At 41.7% G+C, this 25,613-nt stretch overlaps 2 protein-coding genes across 2 annotated transcripts in view; both read right to left on the bottom strand.

The window, feature by feature from the left end:
* UBXN7 (UBX domain protein 7) overlaps window positions 1-9,794 on the bottom strand; it is a 48,567-nt gene extending 38,773 nt beyond the window's left edge. Inside the window, exons 1-3 of the mRNA XM_019513192.1 lie at window positions 9,683-9,794; window positions 5,501-5,648; window positions 993-1,060 (exon numbers count right to left, since the gene is read on the bottom strand). Of these exons, the coding sequence (XP_019368737.1) occupies window positions 993-1,060; window positions 5,501-5,648; window positions 9,683-9,755 (289 nt within the window). The 5' untranslated portion in view covers window positions 9,756-9,794. The remainder of the gene's footprint in view (window positions 1-992; window positions 1,061-5,500; window positions 5,649-9,682) is intronic.
* Window positions 9,795-12,684: 2,890 nt separating this feature from the next.
* The window catches only part of RNF168 (ring finger protein 168), a 17,260-nt gene continuing 4,331 nt past the window's right edge, over window positions 12,685-25,613 (bottom strand). The window contains exons 3-8 of the mRNA XM_019513180.1: window positions 23,486-23,829; window positions 21,476-21,552; window positions 19,482-19,658; window positions 18,707-18,831; window positions 16,175-16,262; window positions 12,685-15,776 (exon numbers count right to left, since the gene is read on the bottom strand). Of these exons, the coding sequence (XP_019368725.1) occupies window positions 14,715-15,776; window positions 16,175-16,262; window positions 18,707-18,831; window positions 19,482-19,658; window positions 21,476-21,552; window positions 23,486-23,786 (1,830 nt within the window). The 5' untranslated portion in view covers window positions 23,787-23,829 and the 3' untranslated portion in view covers window positions 12,685-14,714. The remainder of the gene's footprint in view (window positions 15,777-16,174; window positions 16,263-18,706; window positions 18,832-19,481; window positions 19,659-21,475; window positions 21,553-23,485; window positions 23,830-25,613) is intronic.

Genomic DNA, 25,613 nt, shown 5'->3' with positions numbered 1-25,613 from the left:
GGATCAGTTGGCAGGGTGAGCAGTGTCAGGGAGGTGTGGGGGTTACTGTGGCCATGGCTCACTCATCACCACTGACACCTATCCCCAGTGTGACTACAGCTTTCAGTGGTGGGCCCTACCTCTGCTTGGCCCACCCACCAATTTCTGGCCCCTCCAGGAGCTCTGCAGGCCAGATAACACATCTCTGTGGGATAGATCCAGCCCACAGCCATGTTTGGCACTTGTGGTCTATACTATGGCATCAGCACTACTAGCTGGGCCCCTCCAAAGTCAAAAAAGCTGCCAAAGCCAAAGCTTTCTTTTCCTGCCAGAGCTGCACTGCATCAGGGATTCTGCTGGCAGAGATGTCATGGACAAAGCAAGATCTTTTCACACCCCACAGCCAAAATAGCTATGCCAGCAGAACTTGGCAGTATAGAAAAGGCCTAAGCCTCTGATAACATTTCTATTACAGATAAGCAGCTTAGATGATTCAAGAAACCAAGTACCAAATAGAAATGAAATGCTTAGACACATTTTTCTTCCATATTTATCTCATCAACACCTTTGTCATCATTCTTCATACTCATCAGGCCTCATTTATGATTCTCTCATCTCCCTTCAATTCTCTGGTTGTCTTCAATCTATCCCTTTCTTTCCTTGTCAGCATGAAACTTTCCAGACTCCCACTTACGTCTACCAACATCTCTAGTCTGGAAGTAGTCTCACCTATCCTTACACTGCAAAAATACTCTCAAGCCACCATGCTCAATTTACAGGAGTGGTAAATTTAGCACAGCTAATTGGGTATTGTTTCATCTCAAACAAGAGGCACTCCCAGTTGTACTCAATTTATTATTCATGATTCCTTTAAAAAGCTGCTCTCCTAGTAGCAAAAGGCACAGATACACTTCCGTTTCTCAGTGAGTTATAATACAGTGTCCTTGTCACCCACCCAATTTGGAGAGGACTTTAAAAACAAGGGGAAAAAAAAAAGAACATAAAAAACTTACCTCCAAACAAGGGCTCAGGTTCTACCAAAATTTCTTGTTTTTGTGGAATTGGTGCTCGCACTTCATCCCTACCAGAAAGAAACAACACTTTAGGATGTTAAGCAACTACAGCATAAAACAAAAATACCAGTTCCTGTCCTAAGGCTCTTAGTGAATTAAATCAGATATTACAGTATGCGACTTCAGGAGATCACTTAGTCCAACCCTGTACACCATAACAGGATCAGACATAACAAGAGAGTCCCTACCAGATATCTATCTTGTTTTGAATAAAGATTACAGGCATATAGCCACGCAGACAATTCTAGTGCTTCATTGCCTTAATAATTAGAAAGATGTTCATCAAAATAATCATCCCCTGTGTCTTATATACGATACTCCTGTTAAAACATTCTAGAATATATCTATCTAACATAACATCCAGGTCCTTTTCTGGAGTATGGCTGTCAGTTGCTCTCTATTCTGCATTTATTCATTTGTTTAATCCTTCCTATTGGTAGTACTTTGCACTTGCTTTTATTTAAATTAATCTGGTCAATTTTGGATTCTCTCCACATTATCAAGATCATTTTGAATTCTGATCCTGTCTTCCATACAGCCTGTAAACCCACCGCAGCTTGATGTCTTCTGCAAATTTTGAAAAGTAGACTCCATCACCCAAGGTATTAATGACCACACTAAAGAGTATTGGGCTCAAAAGAGATACTGGCAGCACCCCAGTTTGACAGTGAACCATAAGGATTTTCCACCAGTTATGCATTTACCTTATTCTGATTTAATATAAAATTAAATATTCTGTTCCTCTTTTGCTTAACAGTTGTGCAGTACTGTTTCAAAAACCTGAAGTCAAGATATAAACTCCCTTTCACCCTCTAGTCTGGTTATCCTGTCAGAGGACACTAGGTTGATTTGGTATTTGTTCTTGACAAACGCATGTTACCAATTTATTACCTCTTATCTTCTGGGTGCTTATAAACTGCTTAATCTTGTCCAGAATCTGCCCCCAGATCTAAGTTAGGCTGAGTAGTCAGTAATTCCCTGGGTCCCTCCCCCTTTCCCTTTTTTAACATTAAACTTTAGTACTAAATTTATTTTTTTCAGTCCTCTGAGACTCTCCTAAGTTCTACGAGCTCTCAAAGGAAATTGAAGCTATTGGTTCCCCAAGTACTTTAGGGTGAATTTCACCAGGCTCTGATGATTTAAATATATCTACACTAACTGTAACCCACTCTTCTTTTGTAGCCTACGCTCCATGTCCCTATGAAAATTAATTTTACTTTATATCTGGTCATAGCTTATTTTTATTCACCTTTTTGTGAAGAATGAAGCCCAGATGCATTGAATACTTCATTGTTCTCTACATCACCTGTTTTTGCCTTCCTTTGCTGTCAAGTAAAGACCTATGCTTTCCTTTGTCTTCCTCTCATTTAAATAATATATATACCAAGCATTAAGTAAAGATAACGTACAAGAATACATTTTTTAGTGAGTACATTTCAAGTACGTCAAAGACTTCACAGAAGTGAATCTGAGAAATCTGAATGGAAACCGGGGTTCTCTGTATGAAGGTAGGCAAAAACCCCCAAACACACAAAAAAGAGTGCAGACTAGAGCCTACATAGTACTGAGCAGTAGAGGTACACCAATATATCAGTTGCATATCAGATCGGCACTGATAATGGGAAAATTAACATTATCGGCCATCAGCTTGTTTTGGCTGATAATGTTACTGATAAATGTCACGTGCATGTGCACAGCCGCAGCATGCACATGGCCAGGAGTGCAGCCTGGCAGCTTGGAGAGCAGCATCTGGCCAGTAATTCTGTGGGGAGGAATTGGCATGGTGGCAGCAGATTGAGGTCCCCAGGTGAGGGACGGAGTGGGGCAGAGGCAGGCGCTTCCCAGCCAGGGCAGTAAATGTGACAGGGGCAGGACAGACCCACAGGCAGCTCTTCCAGGGGTGCAGTGGGGGAGGGGAGAAGGGGTGGCTCCCTGCTGCTGCACACACCCCCGGGGGAGGCACAGGAGGCATGTGCCCCCCCAGATTTGTGCACAGGATGAGAGCAGACCACACACTCGGGGCCAGGATCTGCGCCAGCCTCTTCCCAGTGCGGGGACTGGGCTGGGGCGGCACTTGGGGAGGGCAGGCAGTGGCAGCACTGGGAGGGGGGCCTACAGCTACCCTAATATTACCTATAGCAACCCCTCCCAGTGCCACCACCACTGCTTGCCCTGAGCACAGCCCTGGCTCAGCCTGCCTGCTGGGAAGAGGCTGGTGTAGCCCCCGGGCCCTGAGCCCACACAGGTCAGCCCGCCCTTGCCTCACACACAAATTTGGGGGAACAAATGCCCCTCATGCCTCTCTCAGGAGTGAACACAGCAGCGCGGAGCCAGCCCCTGTCCCCACCCCTCTGGATTAGCTGCCCCTGGGTCCCTCCCATTCTTGAGGTCACATTCACTGCCTTGGCTGGGCAGCGCCTACTCCTGCACCACTCCTGCCCTCACTGTGGGGGCCTTGATCTGTGCCCCCAAGCTCCTTCCCTCGCCACAGACTTACTGGTCAGACACTGCTCTCCAATTGCTGGGCTGCAACCCTGTAAATTGGCTATTGGATTGGTATCAGCCAATATGGCTGGTTAATAACCTGCCATCAGTATTGGCCAAGAAAATCTGAGTGCACCCTAACTGAGCAACGCTTCATTTCTTTTGCTGACTTATCAGTCATTTATGTACTATGTTGGAAGTACAGAGGATGGACTAGCCGCCTCCTGAATGGAACCAATTTATTTCAATTAAAGCATTTAGAAGACTCAGCTCATTGCTAGATAAGAGACTGATTCACAACAATCCATCTAGAAATGCGACTACCAATACCAATGAGTATGAACTTCTCTTCAATACCAGTTCGAAAGGTATTTAGCATTAGTTATAACTGCTAGCACTACTCCAATTGTTTTAATCTAAGATACACTGTTATAAGTCCTTGGGCTCCTTTTGAAGTTCCTTCTTTTCCCCACTCAGTCCTCTTTCTTGGGAAAGAACTTATTGCCGTGCCTTCACCACCGAATTATTTTATATCTAGACAGAAAAAAGTAGATAGTTTTTTTTTTTCCTCAAAGATGCAAGATTTATTTTCACTGTCAAATTGCTCTATTTATCCCTGAAGTAGATAGCACTGACAGAGCTGCACTGCAAACTTCTCTATGATATCTGAGTATAACTTGACTAACCTTCAGTGACTAAGCTTATATGCCAGAAGGTAATGCAGTTTTCATCAAGTCAGTCCTTGCCCTTTCCTGTGCTAACAAGCATGCCAATTTTTTAGCAGCTATTGTGGTGGTAAAGCTGGGGGTGATGTTGTAGCTGAGGTGGTCCAGGAAAAAATGTGAGAAACAAGGATTTTTGTTGGGGATACATTTTACTGTGCCAATTGTCTAATCGGGAGGGATACAGACAAGCTTTCTGGTATGAAGTGACCCTTCTTTAGGGCCAATAAGAAATATTACCCATGAAAAAAAAAAAAAAACTATTGCTGTATTTTTTCTATGGAGAGATAAGAAGCCCTCTAGCAAAAGGGCTTTGCTAAGGCCAAAAAACTAACAATGTCTTGGCCACCAATCCAAATCAGTCTAAATTCACATCAGCAACCTGGCGGTAAAAGGTCATTCACGATCACAACTGACACCACAAAGGCAAAGCCCAGTTTCTGTGCCTCCTGGAAACAACATTTACATAGATTGGCTTGTACATACCATCCACGCAAGACACGTCATAAAAAATTTACAGCCTGAAAAGTTATAATCTCTTTGGGGTAGGGACCATCTCTAGTAGACTTCTGTACACTATCTAGCACAGGGGTTGGCAATCGTTTGTTGGCATGGGCCACTTTTTGCAACCTAGGCCCCAGCTGTGGACTTTAAATCTCTACCTCCCAGAGTGGCCAGCTGCCTGTGGTTATCCTTGCCACTGATCCCTGTTCACACTGCAGCAAGAATAAGAGCATAATGTCAGTCTCTGAAGTGGAGGGGATTGCCGTCCAAGGGATAGGCAGCACAGCACAATAGTATCCGCCAGTCCCCCATGCTAAATCACACCTGTGTGTGTTGGATCCAGGGATCTGCCCAAGTAAAATAACAAAGCACAAACTTCACATCTCCCAACTGAGTCTTGTGTGTTAGTTTTAGCATCCAAACATTCCACTGTTGCACTCGTCACTTCTCTAACCCGTTACTGCTGCAACACTGACATGTAATTCTTCAGTAGTCTTGAATGATCTTCTACTCCCAATAAGACCACTCTAATCAAACAATTATCTAGTGGTAAGAATGGCACCATCAGAGAAGCAAAAGAGCATTCAAGACTGTTCAGCAGCAAAGTGACAGCAGGCTACGATAAGTGACCGGGGCAATAGTGAAATGCCTTCTATGCCAATTTTCACACCTTTCAAAGTTAAATGCTATTCAAGACAGATTACGCATTCACATGGATGTGTTTTAACAGGCACATACTCTGTGTGGGGCCGGACAGCTGATACCCCTGCCGAACTGGTGCTGGGCTCTTCTGCTATGCCTCCACCATCCAGAAACATGGTAACAGCCATTTCCAGATTATTGTTGCATGCTTCAAGCATATGTTTCCCCACACTTTCACTAGCACCTGCAGCAATGAAAGAAAGAAGTCTTCAGAAAACAATAAAAGCAGGACTGAACAGGTGCTGGAATGGCTGACCAGCAAGCCTTTTTTCTCCTGGAAGAATCAGTCGTTAGTAAAAATGGATAGTTAATGCAGTTATCACTTTAAATTTTAGAACCAACAAAAACTGATCTAAATATCTTGCTGTGGAGAAAGTCTGGTTCTTAGAGATCCAGACTTCTCCATCTCTCCATGACAAAAAGCTGAAGGATTTAGCAGAAATCTCTAATAGCTTTCAGACTTTACCTAATCCAAATTTCTAAACAGCAATAAAGTACAACCACAATGCTGAATGATGTTGGAGCTCACACAAAAAATGGAGAAAGCTCATCATCCCGCTGAAAATGCAAAAAACAGTAATGATTTCTACACACCTATGACAGAAACTTATCTATGACTGTCTTTCTTTCTTTATCCATTTAATTCCTTATTGTATTATCCAGCCAGCTAATTGAAAATAGAACAAGACCCAGGAAACAAATGGAAAAATTATTTTAAGTGGTTTACAGCAGGAGTATCAAACACAGGCTGAAGGCTGGATCCAAACCAGTGTTCCTGGAGGGGCCACAAGTTTAGTGATGGGGTGGAGCAGTGGTGGTATTAACTGCTCTTTGTCACTTTGAGTGACAAAGTGACTCTGGCACCTCTGAGGTTTTATGCTGCTGTCACACACCCTGCCACTGAATTCCTGGATACAGAACCCCCTTGGGAACTTGCTTCAGCAGCAGCCCTAAACACTGTGGATGCTTGAGCCAAGAGTGGGGTTAGCAATGCACCACACCCTGCCACTGGAGGCAGACCTAGATCCATCCAGTCCGTGTGTTTGATTACTCAGGCTTATAACATTATACTAATTTAACATTAATATACAAAGACTGTATAATGGGACCCATTTCCAAAGGAAAGCTTGACAAAGTAACTATTATGATGGAAGTTCACTACATTTTGGGACATTAACTGAAAAAAAAAAGAAAATGCAAAAGCAATATTACTTAGAGGCAGCTAGACAAAAGGATTAAAACTTTTTAATCTCAGTGACAAATCATATTTACAAGCATCCATTTCTATGATGATAGGACAGTAATGGTCAGACAACATTTTTAAACTCTGAAGTGATCACATCATCCTATAGTTTCAGCATCATTATATATAGTCACTCAGCTAGAATACAGCCATTTTCAGGTCTCTGTTATTCAAAAGCTATCACTGCAGTGGAAGAGACAAAAATTGACAAGAACAGGTATATCTAAACTGATCCTCTGCAAATATTAAAAGCTCAAAAACCAAGTTTAGCTTTCTGGGGGGAAAAAGTGCCTTGAAATATGAACAAAGTAGTCACACAGTTTCACTGCAAAAAAGACATTTAGAAATTACAGTTTCTTACAGTCACTCTTCTTGGTATCAGAACCATGAAAAAGCTGTTCTCTCCTAATAAAAGGAGTGCACGCACCCACACGCATGCCCCCCCACCTCACCCCACTGGCAAACATCTATTTCACCTCATTATTCATTAATGGAACCATAAGATACTTCACTAGTTTTATAAGAGTTCTTTCCATACCAATACAAGTAACCCATCACACCTGTAAGTGGAAGTTGGTGATGAGTCAAAGCTAACATCACAGCATTTTTCCCAGAAAGAAGAAATAATTTTGTAACAAATGCTCACAGGCATAACATATTTAACATGACCACTGAAACGACTGGTACCCCACAAGACTGTACTGGATACCATCATTAACTTGAACAAAATTTAAAATATAAATTGTAAAATGTAGCATGTCATTTTACAGATATGTAGAAAGGGAAGTTCCCTGTGGCTTATATCATCCCATTCATAGAATATATTTTTTCCTTATGTTTAATAACAAAAATGCCACTTGCCTAGAAACATAGTGCTCTCTGGGTAAAGTCCTGCTAGTTCAGCAACCTCTCAGTTCCTTTAAAAAAAGGACATGTCCACATGCCACAAGGAAAGACATATCTGACATGTTATCTTTTTTTGGAGAAGTTTCAAAGTAACTTATTTAAGAACCAAGTTACTAGAAATTCCCCTGAAGTACACACAATTAAGTTACTAGTTCTGTTAAACACATACAACCTAAGTCAAGCTCTCAAAGTTAACGTAAGAACATTAAGACTTGACATTTATGGGGTTAGACCAAACGTCCATCTTGCCCAGTCTACAGTAGCAGGGAATGAATGCTGAAAGTGAGAGTAAACTGAGGATAACCAGGATTTTTTTCCATTGTTCCTCTCTCACTTGCTGCCTCCAACAATGCAAGTCTGATGAGTTCTCCTTCAGAAGTTGTATCCTTAAATCCCATGCACAATAGCTACTGATGTCTCTTTCCTACAAGGATTCATCCAGTCCCAATTTTTGAACCTGGCTAAGCTGTCAGCATCCATAACACCTACTGGCAGTGAGTTCCACACTTTAATTACACACAGTGTGAAAAAGAACTGCCTTTTGTTCATTGTGGTTAACCTGAATAAAGACTAAACTTTCTAGCAGCCTTAGATGCAATTTCTAACAGCAGCAGCAAGACATTTTCAACCCCAAAACTTGGTCAACTTGCCAACATGTTTTAGCTGCCACACTTGGAATTTTTCAAAAAAATAAATGTAGCCATGTTGAAAATGGGAGAACACATTTTGATGATAAAAGTATCTTCAGAAAATGAGAGGAGCAAGGATTTTTTGCAGAGTGATTATCTTTTGAGAGAGGAAGTTAGCCATGTTAATCTGAAGTCAGGCAGAAAACAGGGTAGATATGCACTTTATAGACCAGTGGTTTTCAACCTTTTTAGACTCAAAGCACCCCTCCACAACTGTTGAGAACTGAGTAGCACCCTGTTTTATTGCAGTGCTTACTCTCCTTCCAGAGGGCCAGGCATGGAGGAAGAGGAAGAGCCAGAGAGGGCTCTGAACTTGAGCTTATCTGCTTATCTTCTCATACCTCATGTCACCCTTTAAAGGCTCTTGTGACAGTCCTGCATGGCCTGGCATCCTGGCTGAGAGTCACTGGAAGGGACTAAGATATACAGACGACAAACTTTTATGAATTTAAGTCCATTTCATCAGCTACTGTGACAAAGCAAATTCAAGTTCATGAAAGCTGGTGTTCTGTCTCTCTCTCAGCCTAGAGCAGTGGTTTTCTACCTGTGGTCCACAGACCCCTGGGGGGCCACAGACTATGTTTACAGGATCTGTGAAAGAGGACTATGATCAACCAAAAGTATGTGAATACCCACATTTATAATTCAAAGAGGTCTGCACTTCCATTCAAAATATTTTAGGGGTCCACAAAGGAAAAAAGGTTGAAAACCACTGGTCTAGACAAAAAGATTTCAGAAGGCAACTTCTTTGGATGAAGTCAAACGAGCTGTCAAGTGCAAGGTGCTGTCAGGTCTCAGAAGCAGCGTGGCTTTCTACCTTTTTAGGCGGGAGACAGCCCCAGAGGGATACAAAGCAGCCCTGGGAAAGTACCAGCTCTTCCTTTTCACTTGCTTTCTGACCACAGAAACCTACAAGTCGTTCTCCTCCACAGAGGAGCCTGCAGCAGCAGCAAGCAGAAAGGTTTCAACCCTCAGGACTGGAAACCTCTGGTGTTCATCCCACCCAGCAGTATGAACCCACCTGGTGCCCTGCAAAGGACCCTAAGGCTCCCGGGAGGGGCCACCACCACGCCAGGCCGCGTCTGTCCCACCTCTGACCCCACCATGGGGGCGGTGAAGCAAGGCCCACTGGAGAAGGCCGCGCGCTGGGCAGCGGGGCCTGCTTCACCTCCCCGGGCCAGGGAGGGACCCCGTCCCGGACGACCGCGGCCACGACAGAAAGGGGCTCGGTTGCCAGCCCCAGTCGGGCCCAGCCTCGGCTCGACGCCGACTGACACTGACAGCAGCCGGGGTCGGGGCACCCCAGGAGCAGTAGCCCAGCCCCCGGGCCCCGGCCCCGGCCCCGGCCCCGCGTCCGATGGTGGTTGCCGCGTGCCTCACCCGTGATGGCGGTGAACTGCTGAATTAACCCCTTCAGCGCCGAGGAGGCCGCGGAGCCCCCGTGCGCCGCCATCTTGCCGCCGCCGCCGCCGCCGAACAACAACACGCACGCCACCTGCCCGGCCGCACTGCGCAGGCGCAGAGCCCCAGCCGCCGCCGCCTTCCCCTACTGGCCGCCGGGGGCGGTGCTTTCACTTTCAATGTCAAGCTTTATTTAGAGTAGCTGCAGCGGACACAGCGGAGGGCAAAGGGCGCCTGCGCGGGAGGGCCCGGCCATCTCTCCGCTTCCGCCGAGACGCGGCCCCTCCCGAACATAGTGTGTGATTCATGCCATTATCAGGATTATCACTGTCCATTATAATAATAATAATAATTATTATTATTAACAATAATCACCATTGTTAGTAGCGATTATTTTTATTATTACAACATTGTTTTGATTATTATTAACCACACCCTCCTCAGTTAAATAATAACAATAATATAATAATAGCCCTGGAGTTTTAAAAACGTTGCCTCCAGGAGCCGCTCGGGTCACAGGTTAGAGCAGGGCTGAAACATTCAACCAGTCTCCCTGAGGCACAGAACTCCAGGAGCTGGTGCTTTAACAACAAAATGAGATGTGGCAGTGAGAACACAGCCGAGTGGGGCGGGGCTCCTCCTCCTCGTGGCCATCTGTAGCTGGCCGTCTGTGGTTAAACCGCTTTCTACAGCTGGTGCCCAGCAGGTAGGCATTAGTCAGGATGCCCCCTACCTCTTCCTAAAGCACACTACTGAGGGAGTAGAGGACTCCACAACTGAAGGTTTCACTCATCATCCCATGGAAATAAATGAAGTAGTTTGCTCTCTTCTTAAGCTACCTGTAGCTTCCAGCAGATATCCTACCAGCCACACTTAGGGTAGCTTACACTGTGTATGACAGCTCCAGGGCAGATACACACTTCAGGAGCTGGTACTGCATAAGGGATGCATAAGCTTTAGTCCAAAGATTTCTTGCTGTTTTTTTAAACCAGCAGGAAGTCTCAGCACATTTTCTCTATGAAAGGCTGATGTAACCCCTTGACTCCATAAGTGGGGGCCCTAAGCAGATACCAAGAGTGACTTTACCTTAATACCCAACATGGAGGTACCCCAAAGCTAAAGCCTTCAGGCAAAGACCTGTATCATAACTGTACCCAGACTCAGGTTTTGTATGTAGCCCTCTGATTCAGCTTACACACATCATTACTTTAGCAAAATACATTTTGTGTGAAGAAAGTGGGCTAGACAGCTGGGAGTGAGGAAAATTTGGGAGTGGTTTCAACAACCACATCTTCCATTTCCAGTCCTATAAGATCCCTGTACCAAGTCCAGTAATTATTTTAATGGAAAATTAATGCTTAAGAAAAGTTTACTTAATTTTTAGATGCGTTTTAATACAATTTGGAAGCAGACTGTGGGCAGGAGAGGTAGAAATGATTGGTTTCTTAAGGTGCCATCAACCAACCACAAACAGCATTGAGAACAAATACCTTAGCATTAGTGGAAATCGGTTCTGACATATCCAACTGTAGCATCAGGCTAAATTTAGCATGTATGCTCTTCACAGTAAATAGTCTGTACATGAATCTATTGCATTTTTAGAATAAAGTAAAAGTTTTTAGTAGTTTTATTTTCATATCTGAGTGACATTGACATAACCATTTCCTTCTGTATAGATGACAATCAAGTAAATACCATCTTTTGAGGATAACTTCTGAAATGCCTTTAATTGATTAACTAGATGCTACAGGCAACAAGTTGGCTTCAAATTTACATACGAGATAAGGCATGAAACTAGGCCTACAAACATCCATTTGTTATTAATTGTAATAGGCAGAGCACTTTTTAAATGCTCAAAAAAACTGCCTGGGAAACCTAGGTCTAGGCCAGTGGTTCTCAACCTTTTTGGACTTGAGTCACCTCTCAACAACTTTTGTGAATGGAGTGGCACCCAATTTCAAAAATGAATTTATATATTACAATATCTACCACTTTACACAGGGGCTGGGCAGTAAGGGTGCAGGATTGTCTAGGCAGAGACAAGCCTGAGCCCAGCTTATCTGCTTATCTCCTTGCACTTCCTGGCACCCTTCAAAGGATCTGGGAGCACCCCAGGGCTTCCCATCACCCCAGCTGAGAATCACTGGTCTAGATACTCATTTAAAAATATATTTTGGAGTTTTTCTTTAAATAAGTTGTTAGATGAAGTATCACCGTCAGTGTTCCAATGCGCACTGAAAGTATGCAAAGAAAAATGAACCTGTAGCCTTAAAGGTATCATTCACTAAGGCTTATCCATCAATTAGCTTGTGAAATCAAAAATACCCTTTGTGGGATGACACAACAAGAATCTCAAGGTCACAATTTCTTAAACACCAGCTTTATCTGAGCAACACGTTTCTTAGCTATGTGACCAAAGAATTTTTAAAACAGAAGTCAAGCATCCTTAAGCCATGGCACTGACTTGAAAATAGCATTTGGGGATCCTTTTGTCTTGTCCATGTTTAGTGTGCAGGAATCGCATTTTATGGTTCCTCTGCAACCCTAATATATAGTAGCTTTTTAAAAAAAAAGAAAAAGCAAGCAAGCGGGCAAGCTGGGATTTTAAATCACATGACCCCACAAAATGTGTAGCTTTAAGAAAGCTACCAAATAATGAGACTTGCATAACCACAAATGCTGGCAACACTGAGATCAGCAACCCCTTTTCTGAGCAAAGCCAGAAGGAAATGCAACAGAATATTCTAGAAAGCACTGAGGCCCAGGGAGCTAGTCTAACAATGTCTGTAGCGACTAATTCTACAACCCCCGCAAACACAAACAAAAACTTCTCACAGCTAGAGAAATTACAGAGTTTTTATAGCAGAAAATGCTGAGACCCAACACTAACAATCTAGTCAACATTTTGTTTTTAGGAAGCCCTTTAAATGAAGGAAATCATTTATGAGTTTGAGTGAATAAATGTAAGCATTAAAAAGAATAAAATAAGTGAGGTACTTTATTTTTTTTTAAATTATATAACAAGTGAAAGCTTTTGCACAATGGGCGAGGCAGCAATAAGAGGGGCAAAGCCAAGAGCATTTCTTTATGTTGCATCATCTCACCTTACTGCATTTGTTAATTTGAAATGGTCTTCAGGGAAGTTGCCATCTATGTACATAAAGCTCCCCAAACACTGTTGTCATAAATACCCGAAGGCAAAAATCACTCAGACTCGTGGCTTGTCTCAACTGTTCACGTTTCCCCCAGACTACTTCAAAATGTTGTTTATAGTAAAGTGTAATCTTGTTAAGTCTTCCTTATTAAAAAGATGACAAAATCAATTCAGGGTACAAGGTCTGTAGTGTTCAAAGCTATTTTAAGTCAGGAGAAACAGATTTACTGTGACTCTGGAATGTCTTGGGCTTTAATCTTGAAAACTGATGTTAAGAATAGGTTTAATTTATTAAACTTGAACTGAGCCGAAAGGCCAATACTAAACTTAGATTCAAAACATCATTTTTAGTTTTAGTTCTGAAAGCTTTTGTTATAAGTAATCCCAAACTGTGTAGTTCAGAAAAATATAAGAACCAAACTTAAATCTATTTATAATACTGATTAATATATTTAGTGAATACCTACAGAAATCCTTCAGTATTATAGGCTATTTTTTTTTGTAAAAAATGTTAATTCAAAACAAAACAATAGTTGATTTTTGTTTTTTCATAATGTAAATGTCAGTTTCAGTTTCATAATAAGGGCAAAGGAATACAGATAAACAAGAAAACCTTAATCTTAACTAATATCTGTAGCCTGTCATAAGCTCACCTCTCAGCATTTTTCTAGTCTATAACAGTGCAACTAATTTGATGAAAAAGCAGAGGGGACACCTATGCAGTGGCAAAATTCTGTACCCCTGCCAGCAAATTCTGGGGAACAGAGCCCCGTTGGGGATGTGTTTTGGGAATGAGGCGAACATGGCTGCTTTAATCCCTGTATCTCCTTGAGCTAACATAGTGGCTCAAGCACCCACAGTTAACCCAGACACAGCCTGCCCTACAATTGCAGGCGGATCTGGATGCAGCCTACAAGAAACCCTGTGGTCCAGATCTGGATGGGTGTGGTAACCGAGTTTGAAACCCTGGTTCTGTTGGAATCTATATATATAAAACTGTTGGAAGAAAACAGTACAAAACCAAAATCTTCTTTTAATGGCTCCAGTGAAAGACTGTGATAACTGGCTCCCATTTATAAATCCAGTTTCAACTGTTAATACTAATGACACATCTATAGAAGACCCTTGTTTTTAAATATTGTAAGAGCTAAAGGGCCTTTATTTTTCTATTTTCTCTAAAAAATAGGTTTTTTTATTAAAACAAATGGTGCATTCAGTTGCTTGTTCACCCAGTGCTAATACGGATAGCCCTAACAGTAGCTACAAACGCATCAGGGAACCTGTAAGTGATGCCACTGAGGACAGTATTCCTAACAAAGCTAGCTACTTGTCACATCCTTGCCAACCAGCAGCAATGCATGGTAAAGTTCCAGGCCAGCCTTTTGACCTAATGAAGAGTGGCTGTGCTGCTTATTCCCTGTAGTGGGCAAATAACTGAAGATACAGAGTAGCCCTTTGGTCAGATTCATCTTGAATTGAAGCCTTTTGTAATAAGGACATGCTTTAATTCCTTGTATCAATGTGAAGCAACCATATACCATAGAGGGCATCAGTTGTTCTGATGTTAAACACCAACATCTTCTAACACTTAGAGTATTACTAAGGACAGAAGAAGAGAGATGCAACATTGATAAAGAAGAGATTAAAACTGATAGAAAAAAGGAAGGCATCAGAGGCTCCTCAGCTCAACAGCAAAGTATAGTTGTGCATACACTTGTGTTCCAGATTGATTCTCCTCTTAATACAATCATTTTAAGATCAGCTGCTCACATGAAGCTTTGCCTAATACAGAGAAAGGTATTAAAGCAGCTTTAATTGCCCTCCAGCCAAATGTGGCTTTGCAGTTCTACTGAGCTGTTACTCTGAAACAGACCTCTTAAACATCTGAAGAATTGTATTTTGCTTAGTCTTGGGTCGTGACTGGATATCCTGAGAATCACAACTGTTGACAACACAGTTCAGCACCTTTCCTCCTCTGACACTGGGTGATTTCAGTTGGAGCTTGGTGGGGGACTGCCAGTTCTCATTGTGGGAAGCTCTTCGCAGGGTTCGACAAGCCATTTCAGTCTGATTTTTTAGAGATTTTGAGTCCTTTCTCATCTTACAACTTCCTCTGCCAGTGGGAGATTCCTTCTTAGATGGAGGCAATTTAGTACGCAAAAGGTACTCATCTGGAGACCCCTTCTGTCTGTTTAGTGTCCTTTCCTCTTTGTCAATCTGCCTCTGAAGCTCCAGAGCCAGAAGTCTATCCTGCTCCTCTTGCTTATGTCTCTCCAAAAGTTTTTGCTCCAAATCCATATGTATTTGCAGATGGAGATCATTTACCAGTTCTTTTTGGTCTTCAAATGTTTCTGGAAAAGTTTTCCTCCTCTTATCCAGCAAACATGAATCAATGGCTGCTTCTATCGGAGAGTCCAAATATTTTCTTTTGGGAGTCTCGTTAGTGTTCTGTAACCCATTTGATATTTTTCCCTCACCTGAATTGTTTCCAGAAACTTTCATCAAGATCTGTATTGCACTGGGGCTGGCAAAAACAGAATCTGCTGCTTCCTGAACAGAAGTGCTATTTTCTGCAGTTTTCCCCAAGTTTATGCTTTCTTTACATGTAAAATCATCATTTTCAGAGGCACTTCTAGCCACATCTCTTGTGGAGTTAGGAAGTCCAGTCTCAGGTTCTTCCCATTCTGCATTTGCAATTTCATCTACCTGATATTGTGGATCTGCCATACCTTCCCTCTTGACAGGATAAGACCTTACTGGAGTATGGACACTTAAGTAAGTTAGACATGATTCTAAAAATGAATCCTTAACTTCAGTATTTTGCAAGTTGGTGAGGAAGGTTTGTGGAGATAAAGATGGCATTTCCTCTCTCTCATCTTCTTGCAATATAAATCTTTTGTCTTCAGTGCTACTGCTTTCCTGGAAAAAAGACCAGACAAAACTCAAACAAAACAACCAATACAGCCTTCCCAGCAGTAGGTTGAGTTTGCAGTTATGATTCTTTTTCTTACAAAAGTAGAACTCAAACAGGAAGAGCTAATGGTGACTTTTTTTTTTTTGGCCACAAACAAAATTGAAAACAGAAAACTGGAATCCATAGTTTGATTTTACAGCTTTTCATAAAATGACAAAATTTTGTGCGCCCATGGATAGAATTATATCAGGGACCAAACACAGGCCTCTGACAATGTAAACAGCAATTTGCTTTTCTTATGACAATTCTGCATTTCCAAGCTATACTGCAAAGGAAAAAAAATACAATTTGCAACTATTAATAAATTGTAAAACAGAGAACTTCATATGGAGGTACATGTTACCATAGAAAAGGAGCCATTCCTTTCTCGCTCTTTTGCTGTAGAGAGCGATGTTGATACCAAGGCACTGCAAGGTTTTGGAGACAGATATCTGAAAGGGAAAAAAAACCCAAATGTTAAAACTTTAAGAAAAAATTGAGCCTGCCCATTACTACCCATTTAGCCTACCCACCCTACCCGTTACTCCAGACCTCTGGGTTAACTGTGACAAACAAAGAAGGCAAGATTAGTGTTGGTGTCTGTTTCAGATTATTCTATGACTTAAAGACTAATTCTGCTCTTGGCTGTGCAGCAACAAAATTACTTAGCTCCAACTACAGAATCTTTATTAAAGTCAGATGAAAAGGATTCATACAATCTAGAGCAGGGATTCTTACAATTAAAAAACACTCCCAAAACTGTAGTCATTCAGATCAACAAAGCCAGACTCAGACCTCACTCTGACCTGCTACAATACCAACCCTGGGACAAGTTCAACAGAACCCCTCTGACTGTCACTTACAGCCCCCTGCTTAAACACCTAAGATGCATCATTAATGATCTCCAACTCCTCCTGGAAAAGAATAACTAACTATCTCAAGATAGCCTTTGGGGACAAACCTGTTCTGGCTTACAGATCTAGGAAAAGGAGGGCCCTTCCACCATGTTACAGCCAATCCTGCTGCTACTGTCGACTTGAATACCTTCCCACTCTCCTGATGTGCCTTGTTGAAAGAAAAATTAAATTGGGAGGCATCTTACCCCTGCTCAATGAAGAAGATGGGAGGACTCCTAAGGCAGGATCTCACTGCCTTGCAGGGCTCTTGGTGTCAGGGATTTTGTATTTGGGCTGCCTCCTTGCCAGCCTCCCCTTTTCTTTGCCTCTCCACTCAGTCTCTGGCTCTCAGTCTGGTGGCCACAAACTCTGGGCTTCTCCTAGGTTCTTCCCAACCCAACACTAGAACCCAAGGCCTTGAACTTTGTAGCAATGCTTAATCAATACCTTGCACCACCACAGCAGGCCCATGGGCTCTTGTGCCAGTGGCACTAACCTCTCTTGTGGGAAGTCAAGCAGGATGCTCTGACACCCTGCCCTGTTGTTTCCACACCTCCCCTGACAGCTACTTCCAGTTCACCAGGGTTAAAACTAACCACAGCACAAATACAAGCAACTGCTTCCAAACTAAAGGTCTCCCTTCACTTTGGGTCAATGGCATTCTGCAAGTCCTCCCTCCCTTTGATCTCTCACCTCCCAGATCTCAAGGTTGGTTTGGGTGCTTGCTAAACTGTCTCCTGCAGCTCCTTCCTTCCAGAAGCTCTGCTCCCTGCAACATGCAGGGCTAGATTACCTGCCTTGCTTCAGGCACTGGGCTTAAATACCCTGAAGCACTGCTCTTTCCAGCCAGGTGACTCTAGTCAAGCACTGAGGTTTTCCCTTGTACCTGCTGGCCAGCCAGCTCCTCCCTGTTGCAGCATAACCCAGCTGCTTGCAGCCTTTATTCTCAGGCTGCCAGAAAATCTGTCCCACAGATCGAGCTTAGTGCAGTGCAGCTAACTTTGGCTCAGCTGCCTGCCTACACAGTAAGTGGCCTGCTGCACTTTCTTGTTAAAGTAACAGGAGCTGCTGTCTCTGTTACATCCCCCAACCTCAAACGGCATCTCTCAAACAACAGACTAATAAACTCCCATCCTCACTGAGGCACCAGGCCTTGCAATGAACCCAAATGTCTACTGTATCTCCACATCAACACAGACCACACCATCACTGGACCTAACAACAAGGACTACAACATCCAAGGTGCACTCACTTGCACTCAACCAGTGTCATATGCATCATCACCAGCTTACAACATCTATCAGCTGTCTACGTGGGACAGATCTCTGCGTAGGAATAAATGAAAAGCCTGTGGCAGAACACTTAAGCCTCCTTGGACACTCCATTACTGACCTCAGGATTGCTGTTCTCCAGCAAAAAAAAAAAAACTTTGAATGAGAAACTGAAAAACAAGAAATGATCCACAAACTGGGTTCTATTAAATATGGTATAAACAGGGACTATGGATTCTTATCTCATTACCAAAATCGGCTTGTGACCCCTTTTGTTCCCATGAGTTTACTGCTCTTTGCTTTTGTCTCCTAGCACTGTCTCCTCCCTCCTATCCCTATCCCTAGCTCTCTTCACAATCCCTTTTGTATTCTCATTTCTCTCTCCTTTTAACTCTGCTTTCTGCACTTCCTTTCACAGCAAAAGGTGAAGTGAACTTAGGTTCATGAAAGCTTATGCTCTGCCTCTATCCTTAGATATTTTATTTAGTTAGTCTATAAAAGTGGATATATACCCTGCCTTCTAGATGAAAAAAAGAATACTATATTCAGATTCTATTTAATATGGAAATCATTTGAGAGACATAACTAGGGTCCTATTAAGCTAATTTATAGAGATACATGTAAAAGTTCAGCTACACATGGAAGCACTTTCTAAACCAGAAAACATATTCCTTCTTCCACAGGTTGCATTATAGAAGTTTACCAACAAATATTAGTCAGAAACCTTACTTCTGAATGTCTCCAGAGTTGCATGATTTGTTCTTTGTCTTGCATGAATTAACTGGGGAGGGGCCAGATGAAAGACTGTTTGCAAGCGAAGAAGTGCGAATCGTAGGCTCCTCTATGTGCTTGTTCTTCAACGACAGTAAAAATACAGAGGTTATACAAAACTGAAAATAAGCATGCTTCAGAATACAAATTCTGTAGTGCTAACAAGATGTATAGTTGTTTAGAAGATTACACATTACATTTATCATGTGTTACATTTATCTGCAGGCAGTAGTATTAGAAGACAAGAGGTGTTATCTAAATAGCAGTTTTGGCAAGTACTACAACCAGATGGAAAATGGTACCAAATATATATCCCACATCTACAGATAGCAGTGGTTAGAATTCTTGTAAGAGCAGTTTTTTTTCAAAATATTAACATTACCCTTTTCACTCCTTCCCAAGCACAGGTAACAGAAATTATATTCTTCCAAAATAAAACTGATTTTATTTTAGAAAGAAAGAAGAGAGGAGCTTACAAGAGCAGAGAAGGGTGTTGCCATGAGGGAATACTGAAAAAAAACATTAACCAAACTACTGATATGACTTCCAAGTGTATGCTAAACACGTGTAAAAAAATCAGGGTATTTCCCCCCTTTGTTTAAAATGTAGTACTTACTGATCAATGCAGTATTTAAGCACCACGTATCTAATACCAGCTCACTAATGAAATTCAAAAATGTCTTAACATTCCAGCCAAACATTCTTGCATATGCTTCAAAAGATCTAAACTTACCAGGCTGTTATTCAGCTCCCATGCCAGCTGTTCATCTCGTTTTAGCTGCTCCTCCATCTCTTTTCGCCTTTCTTCTGCTAATCTATGTTCAGCCTCCTCTTCCGCTAATAGCTTCTGAATGTACTCCTCACTTGCTTTGTTCTCCTCCTGTTCATGTGCCCGTCTCTCAGCTTCCACCTGAAAGAAGAGTTAAGATTTCATTTGAAATTTTTGAAATGTAAGTGTTGATGTAGAAAACACATTATAGTAGATCCGCTCAAATTTAAAATTCAATAAATTGAACTTCCCTATGTCATTCTCTACCTTTCATAGGACAGATTTAACAGCATGCTGTGAAGTCTTATACTTGAGACTGTATTAATCTTAATACAGGACACAGTATGTAAGATGCTGCAGTAAACCATAGGTATCAAATAAAATAATCAAGTAAAAAGCAACAGAGCAGGGGTCAGCAACCTATGGCATGCAAGCTGAATCTGACCAAAGGGGTCTGATCCAGCCTGTAAAGTTCCTATCAATCACAGGGGAATCAGTGATACAGACCTGTGCTGTGCCACCCATCCTTCCCACAGTGCTTCCCTCTGCTGCCTGCACCTGCACTCACTGCAGAAGGAACTGGAATCTGCAGCAAGGGTGAGTGCATGTAGCTGGTAAATGGGGTAAGGGATGTCAGAGGCTATACCACCAAAAGGCTGCCAACCCCTGAAATAGAACTTTTGATACTTAGAAAGCTGTGTGTGTAAACTTGCTAATTTATGACAGGCTTCTCAACCATCAGTATGAAAAGAATGTAATTTACTTGAAAGTTACAGGAACAGAGCAGGAATTCCAAATTTCTGTTTTCTGACATGAAGTAGATGTGTATGTGAAGACCTACAGAAGCCACAGCTCAGCATGGGTGGGAAAGTGCACATATCTAAGGAGGATGACACCTCATTTCTTGGACTGCAGTGAATAATGCTGGGTAATAGGAGGTCTAAGACCTCCTAGATGGTCTATCACATTTGTATCCTTAGTCTGAATGGTCAGTGTACAAAGGTACACAAACACTCAGGTCAGATTGAACCATTATGCTCATCTGGTCTCAGTATCCCTATAACAAACCATAAAACTTTACCCAATAATAACTATACTGAGCCTAACATTTTGCAATCAAATCCCACAACATTTCTCTTTCTAAACAGCTTATCATGATTTAAAGAGTTGGACACTGAGGGTGTGTGTACATACGAACAACGTGAGAAAAGGGTGGTGGGGCCTTACTGCCCAACATCTACTCTGGGGTAACTGCCTAAATGCATAGCAGAAGTTAAAATGTGATAGTTCAGCTCTCAAAGAAAAAGGGGTAAATTACTGCAGATTTTTCCCCTAATTACCATGAGGAAGAGCATGCATCTGGGTACTTTTTGCAGAACAGCTGGTAGAGTAAATCCCTGGCCCCTTTTGTCCCTGAAGTGATTTGTTCATATGCCCATACCTGAGAATGTGTAACATCCCTTGGTAAACTGTTACAGTGATTAACTACCCTCATTGTTAAAAGGTTGAACCCTCTTCTTATTTTTTAATTGTTACTGTTTACTTCCAGCTACTTGGTTTTATATTCTTATTAGTATGAAATACATTCTTCCTGCACATATTCTTGTACATTTTAATAAAATCATTTCCTAGCTTTCTCTTGTATAAATCATCCCAGATAGAGCTGACCCTGCCCTGAGTAGGAGGCTGGATTAGATGACTTCTCATGGTCCCTTCCAGCACTATTTTTTTTTTATTCAATAAGGGAGGAAATTCAATTTTTCAGGTCTCTCACTAATTAAAATATTTTATTCCAAATTCAAATAATTCTTGAAGCTCATTTCTCTTCCAATTTTCAACAAAGAACTAAGCCTGTCTTAAACTGTAAGAAGTAAGTTACACACGTCAAATACTAGTCACCCTTTACATACAAGATTAGAATAAATAGATACTTACATCAGCTAAATTTCTAGACTTACCTTGCTAATCTCTGCCTCGTATTCCTTTCTCAACTCACCAGGCTTGCTTAGCTGATGCAGTGGTTGCGATATACAAACTAACTCAAAGAAACAGAAGGAGAATGTAGGGAGAAAAAGAAAAACCATCACTTTCAACATCAGACTTTTATAGAAATGTTTTTCTTACCATAGAACATAAAAATTATATTATTCTGGTTCATATTAAGCTGAGAACATACAGAAGAGTCATATCCATTCCTGCCCCTTAGCCAAACTGTGTTGTTTAACAGACATGAAATATGTTCCAACTCACAAGTATGAAACAAAAGCATCTCTATGAACCATTATGTCCATTTTCCCTCATCCATTATAACAAAAATAGTTTCTTATTACACTAATGTGGAGTGAATTAAAACAAGATGTGCAAGACCTTAAAGCTGACCTACAAGGCAAAAAGAAATCTTTCTTTTTTTCTTTTCTGCTCTAGAAGAAAGCCTGAAAGGCTTTTCAAAAAGAAAATTTATGTTGTTCTGTTTCTTTAAAGTCTGTCATAGGAATCTCATTTGTTAAATGGTGCAACTCACTGGTGTTCTCAAAGGTCAATTTCTTTTCCAACTAATTGGAAGCAGTATTTATTTAAAGATGAAAAGCCAATACCACAACACAGTTCAAACTCTGACAGTGGTCGATGTTCTAATGAGATTCCTTTAGAATGACTATTTTCCAAGAAACAGAATTAAGGATTCCCCTTCCCTTCTGGGTGAAGAATACTGCTCTATTGCCCTGATTACCTGCTTAAACCTTCTAAGATATCATTAGACATGTTGTCATGTCCTAAATACTGATGCATAAGTCTTAGTAGCACAGCAAATCTGCAGCATGAGACTATTTTATCTGTCTGATGGAATGTATTGTTGCTCTCCTTTGCAAAATGAACCATTCCTCAGAATACTTACTCCTCTGGAATGGAAAGCCTTTATTTTTCCCTTTAACCATATCACAATATCTCAAGGAAGTAGTTCAAGGAGTGTGCCTCACAAATCAAAGTGCACATTCAGGTCATACAGTGATAAAATTATATGTTCATGCACAACCAAGCAAATAATTGCCTTTTCAAATAAGCTAAGAAAACAGGCCCTTTAACCTATGTAAGGCGTCAATTCAAATAGCGTCACGGATACCCTATTAGATCAAAAGAATTTCAAATCTGTCATCTCAGAGAAAACACACCAATTAGATCAAGCCATGACAGCATCCAATTATGAAGTTTGTTAAACTCTGTTGAATTAGATTTAAAATATTGAATCCCAACTTGCCTCAAAAGACAACCCGTACTGTATTCCAGATAGGTGCCCCTTCCAGGAAAGGTACTCGACAGCATGTTGAAGGATTATCACTAATCATAAGAGCAATTTAGGATCAATGCCATTGTTCCATAGGCATGAGTCAGTAGTTGAATCATTCCCATTGACCCTAAATTGCTCTTATGCAAACTGAGGGGCCCTATGTCACAGCAGAGTTCTATTCTGTGCAAGGGGCTAATAACCACTGCATTTAGAAAGACTTGCAGGAAAAAGGAGACAGTAGGGGTGCTACCTACCTTGAAAAAATGATAAAGTATGGATTCACAAGAAGCGTTAAGCTCAGACTTGGGAAAGCACATTTTAAGGCTTGTTAGTTTCAAGATCAGTAACGCTCAAGTGCTTTAGTAATAAAATAACTGAGATTAAGAAATTCTTTTGCTCTGCCTGCATTTCTCACCAGTTTGCCTCCACAGGGCCTAAAATCAGAAGTGCCCACAGGCAAAGTGTAACAATGAGGAAAGCTGTGTAAACAAGGCTTGAGAGTCACATTTCCTTCTTTTGTGGTTTATTTTTCACTAAAACAAACTGGTTTTGAGACTTATTTCCCAGTAATACAGCTACAGCAGTGAAATGCTGTGGTTGTCTCATGTCATGACATCCAAGCCCAGGAGAGCCAACAACTTTGCTAGAGCACAGACAGGTCTAAGACAATGTCGTTTTTACTTACGTTCTTCTACCAGATCTTGCCCATTAACTCTGTGCTTACATTCCTCTGGGTAATTCTTTTGAATCTTTTCCCACAGCTCCCAATTGATAAGAGTATTTCTGCGAGCATTGTATCGTGCCCAGGAAGAGACCCGTCGGCGGCAGAAAGGGCAACACAGGCTTGCTTTTTCTACTGTCAATTGGAAACAGGAGTTACAGAGAGTGTGGTTGCATGGTAGGGTCACTGGTTCCACAAAAATTTCCATGCAAATTTGGCAGAGACAGTCAGTCAAGGAAAGCGAAGCTTCAGATTTCTTTGACATGTTGACTCCAGGTAGAAGAATGAGGCTACTGTGGTATCAGTATCTGCAGCCAAAACAGAAATATGTATTTACTGATTAACACATACAAGAGCTGATCTACTATAGTCTGCTTATTCAGTTATTTTTGTGCATCATCCCTCTTGTAAAATTCCAAAATAGGAAAAAAGCATGTTAGGCTTAAAAAGATATCTGTCCCCTGTTATTCCCAGGAGAATCCCCACGAACCAGAAATAAATATCTTTGCTAATAAAATATACCTTTTCCTCCAAAAAGCCATGCCTCTAGCTATGCAGTCCTGGGAAGGGCAGTGTATTTATGTTCAGAGACAAGACCCAGGTAAGAAACCATGCCACACACACACTATTTTTTCACCCCTTAAATACTGGGAAAGAGCAGCTACTGCAATTTCTGCCAGGGCGATTCCATTCATCCTGCTTGGGTACTCCACGTCAGATATTTAAAAGGTACCTATGTTCCTTAATATCTTATAAAATCTGGCACTCCATCTTTTGTATCCTTCAGCTAGGAGGACTACAGACAATACCAGAAGAAAGGAAGCATTCTCATCTCTCTCTTACAATCACTTCTAAGCTTCCTAGTTGTTGAGGTTGGTAAAGAAAAGTCTCCAATACTCTTCACATCAGGGCTGTCCAACTTCTAAGTCCTTGGTGGCTACACCCTCCAGGAGCTGTGCTGTGTAGATGCTCCCCCCATGTCCCACCCCCACAATGGTACTCCCCCCTTCCCCACCACAGCTGCACCATGCAGGTGCAATCCCCACCACTGTGCAACCTCAGACTCACCCTCAGCTCCCCATGCAGCACAGCGCATTGTCCTGCTCTCTGGGGTGGAAGCAGGATGCAGCAGTTGTAAGTGGAAGGGGAACCTGGAGACTCCAGCTGATATTGTAGCCAGAACAATGTGGGGAATGGCAGGCAGGCAGGAGACCTGAGGCCACAACTTAATCCCTCACGGGCTGCCAATTCAGCAGCCCTGCTCTCCATAGTGCCTAGACAAGTGATTCTCAACCAGGATGTTGCAAAGGGATTGTGCATCCCAAGACACCTTAAGATCCTGTCAAGGGTGATGCAGTGCCACACAATGTTAGCAATATTAGGCATGCAAATATGATACACATGGTGAACCCAGAGATTTCAAATAGGAATCCCTAGTGTCAAAAACATTCTGACCCGTTTGGTCCTTTTGAGTTCTTTGCAACAGATGACTTACTTATTATTTTTCTATAGTCAAGAACAAGTCAAAGCTAAGAGGGGACCATGAGTCTAAAAAGGTTGAGACCCACTGACTTAATCTCTAGGTTGGAGTCTTCTTTCTCAGTCAACAGTTCAATTAACTGAGTCAATTCGTGACATGTTTACTGTTACCGGTAAGTTTCTGAATAGCAGCAAAGAACAGACAACAGTATCATCAGACCTCACTCAAACTGGAAAATCTCTGAACAGCAGTAAAGACAATGAAAGTAGGTGTGAGGATCTAATGAAAAACAGGCTAATGCTGCTCATGACAGCTACAACATTTGAGTATTTAGTTAACACTATTTCTTCTTCAGAGTATTTATATCCTCACATTATTTTGGCTAAACATGAACACAATGATCTTATAAGTGTTACTTTATATCACATGTAATCATAAACTTAAACACTCCATCACTTAAGTTAAGACTTCAATCTACAAGACATCTTTTAAAAGCTGCTATTAGTGCAAGACCTCAATTTCAGCATCTTTGATAGTTACCATAGATACAGTCCAATGGATCAGCAAGAGGGCATGCTCAAAAAGTAGGGATGCACTGATAAAGATTTTTTG

This window comes from Gavialis gangeticus, unplaced genomic scaffold (assembly GCF_001723915.1).
Source record: "Gavialis gangeticus isolate Ggan-Ray unplaced genomic scaffold, GavGan_comp1, whole genome shotgun sequence".
Lineage (NCBI taxonomy): Eukaryota > Metazoa > Chordata > Crocodylia > Gavialidae > Gavialis > Gavialis gangeticus.
This window is presented reverse-complemented; position numbering and strand designations above follow the sequence as displayed.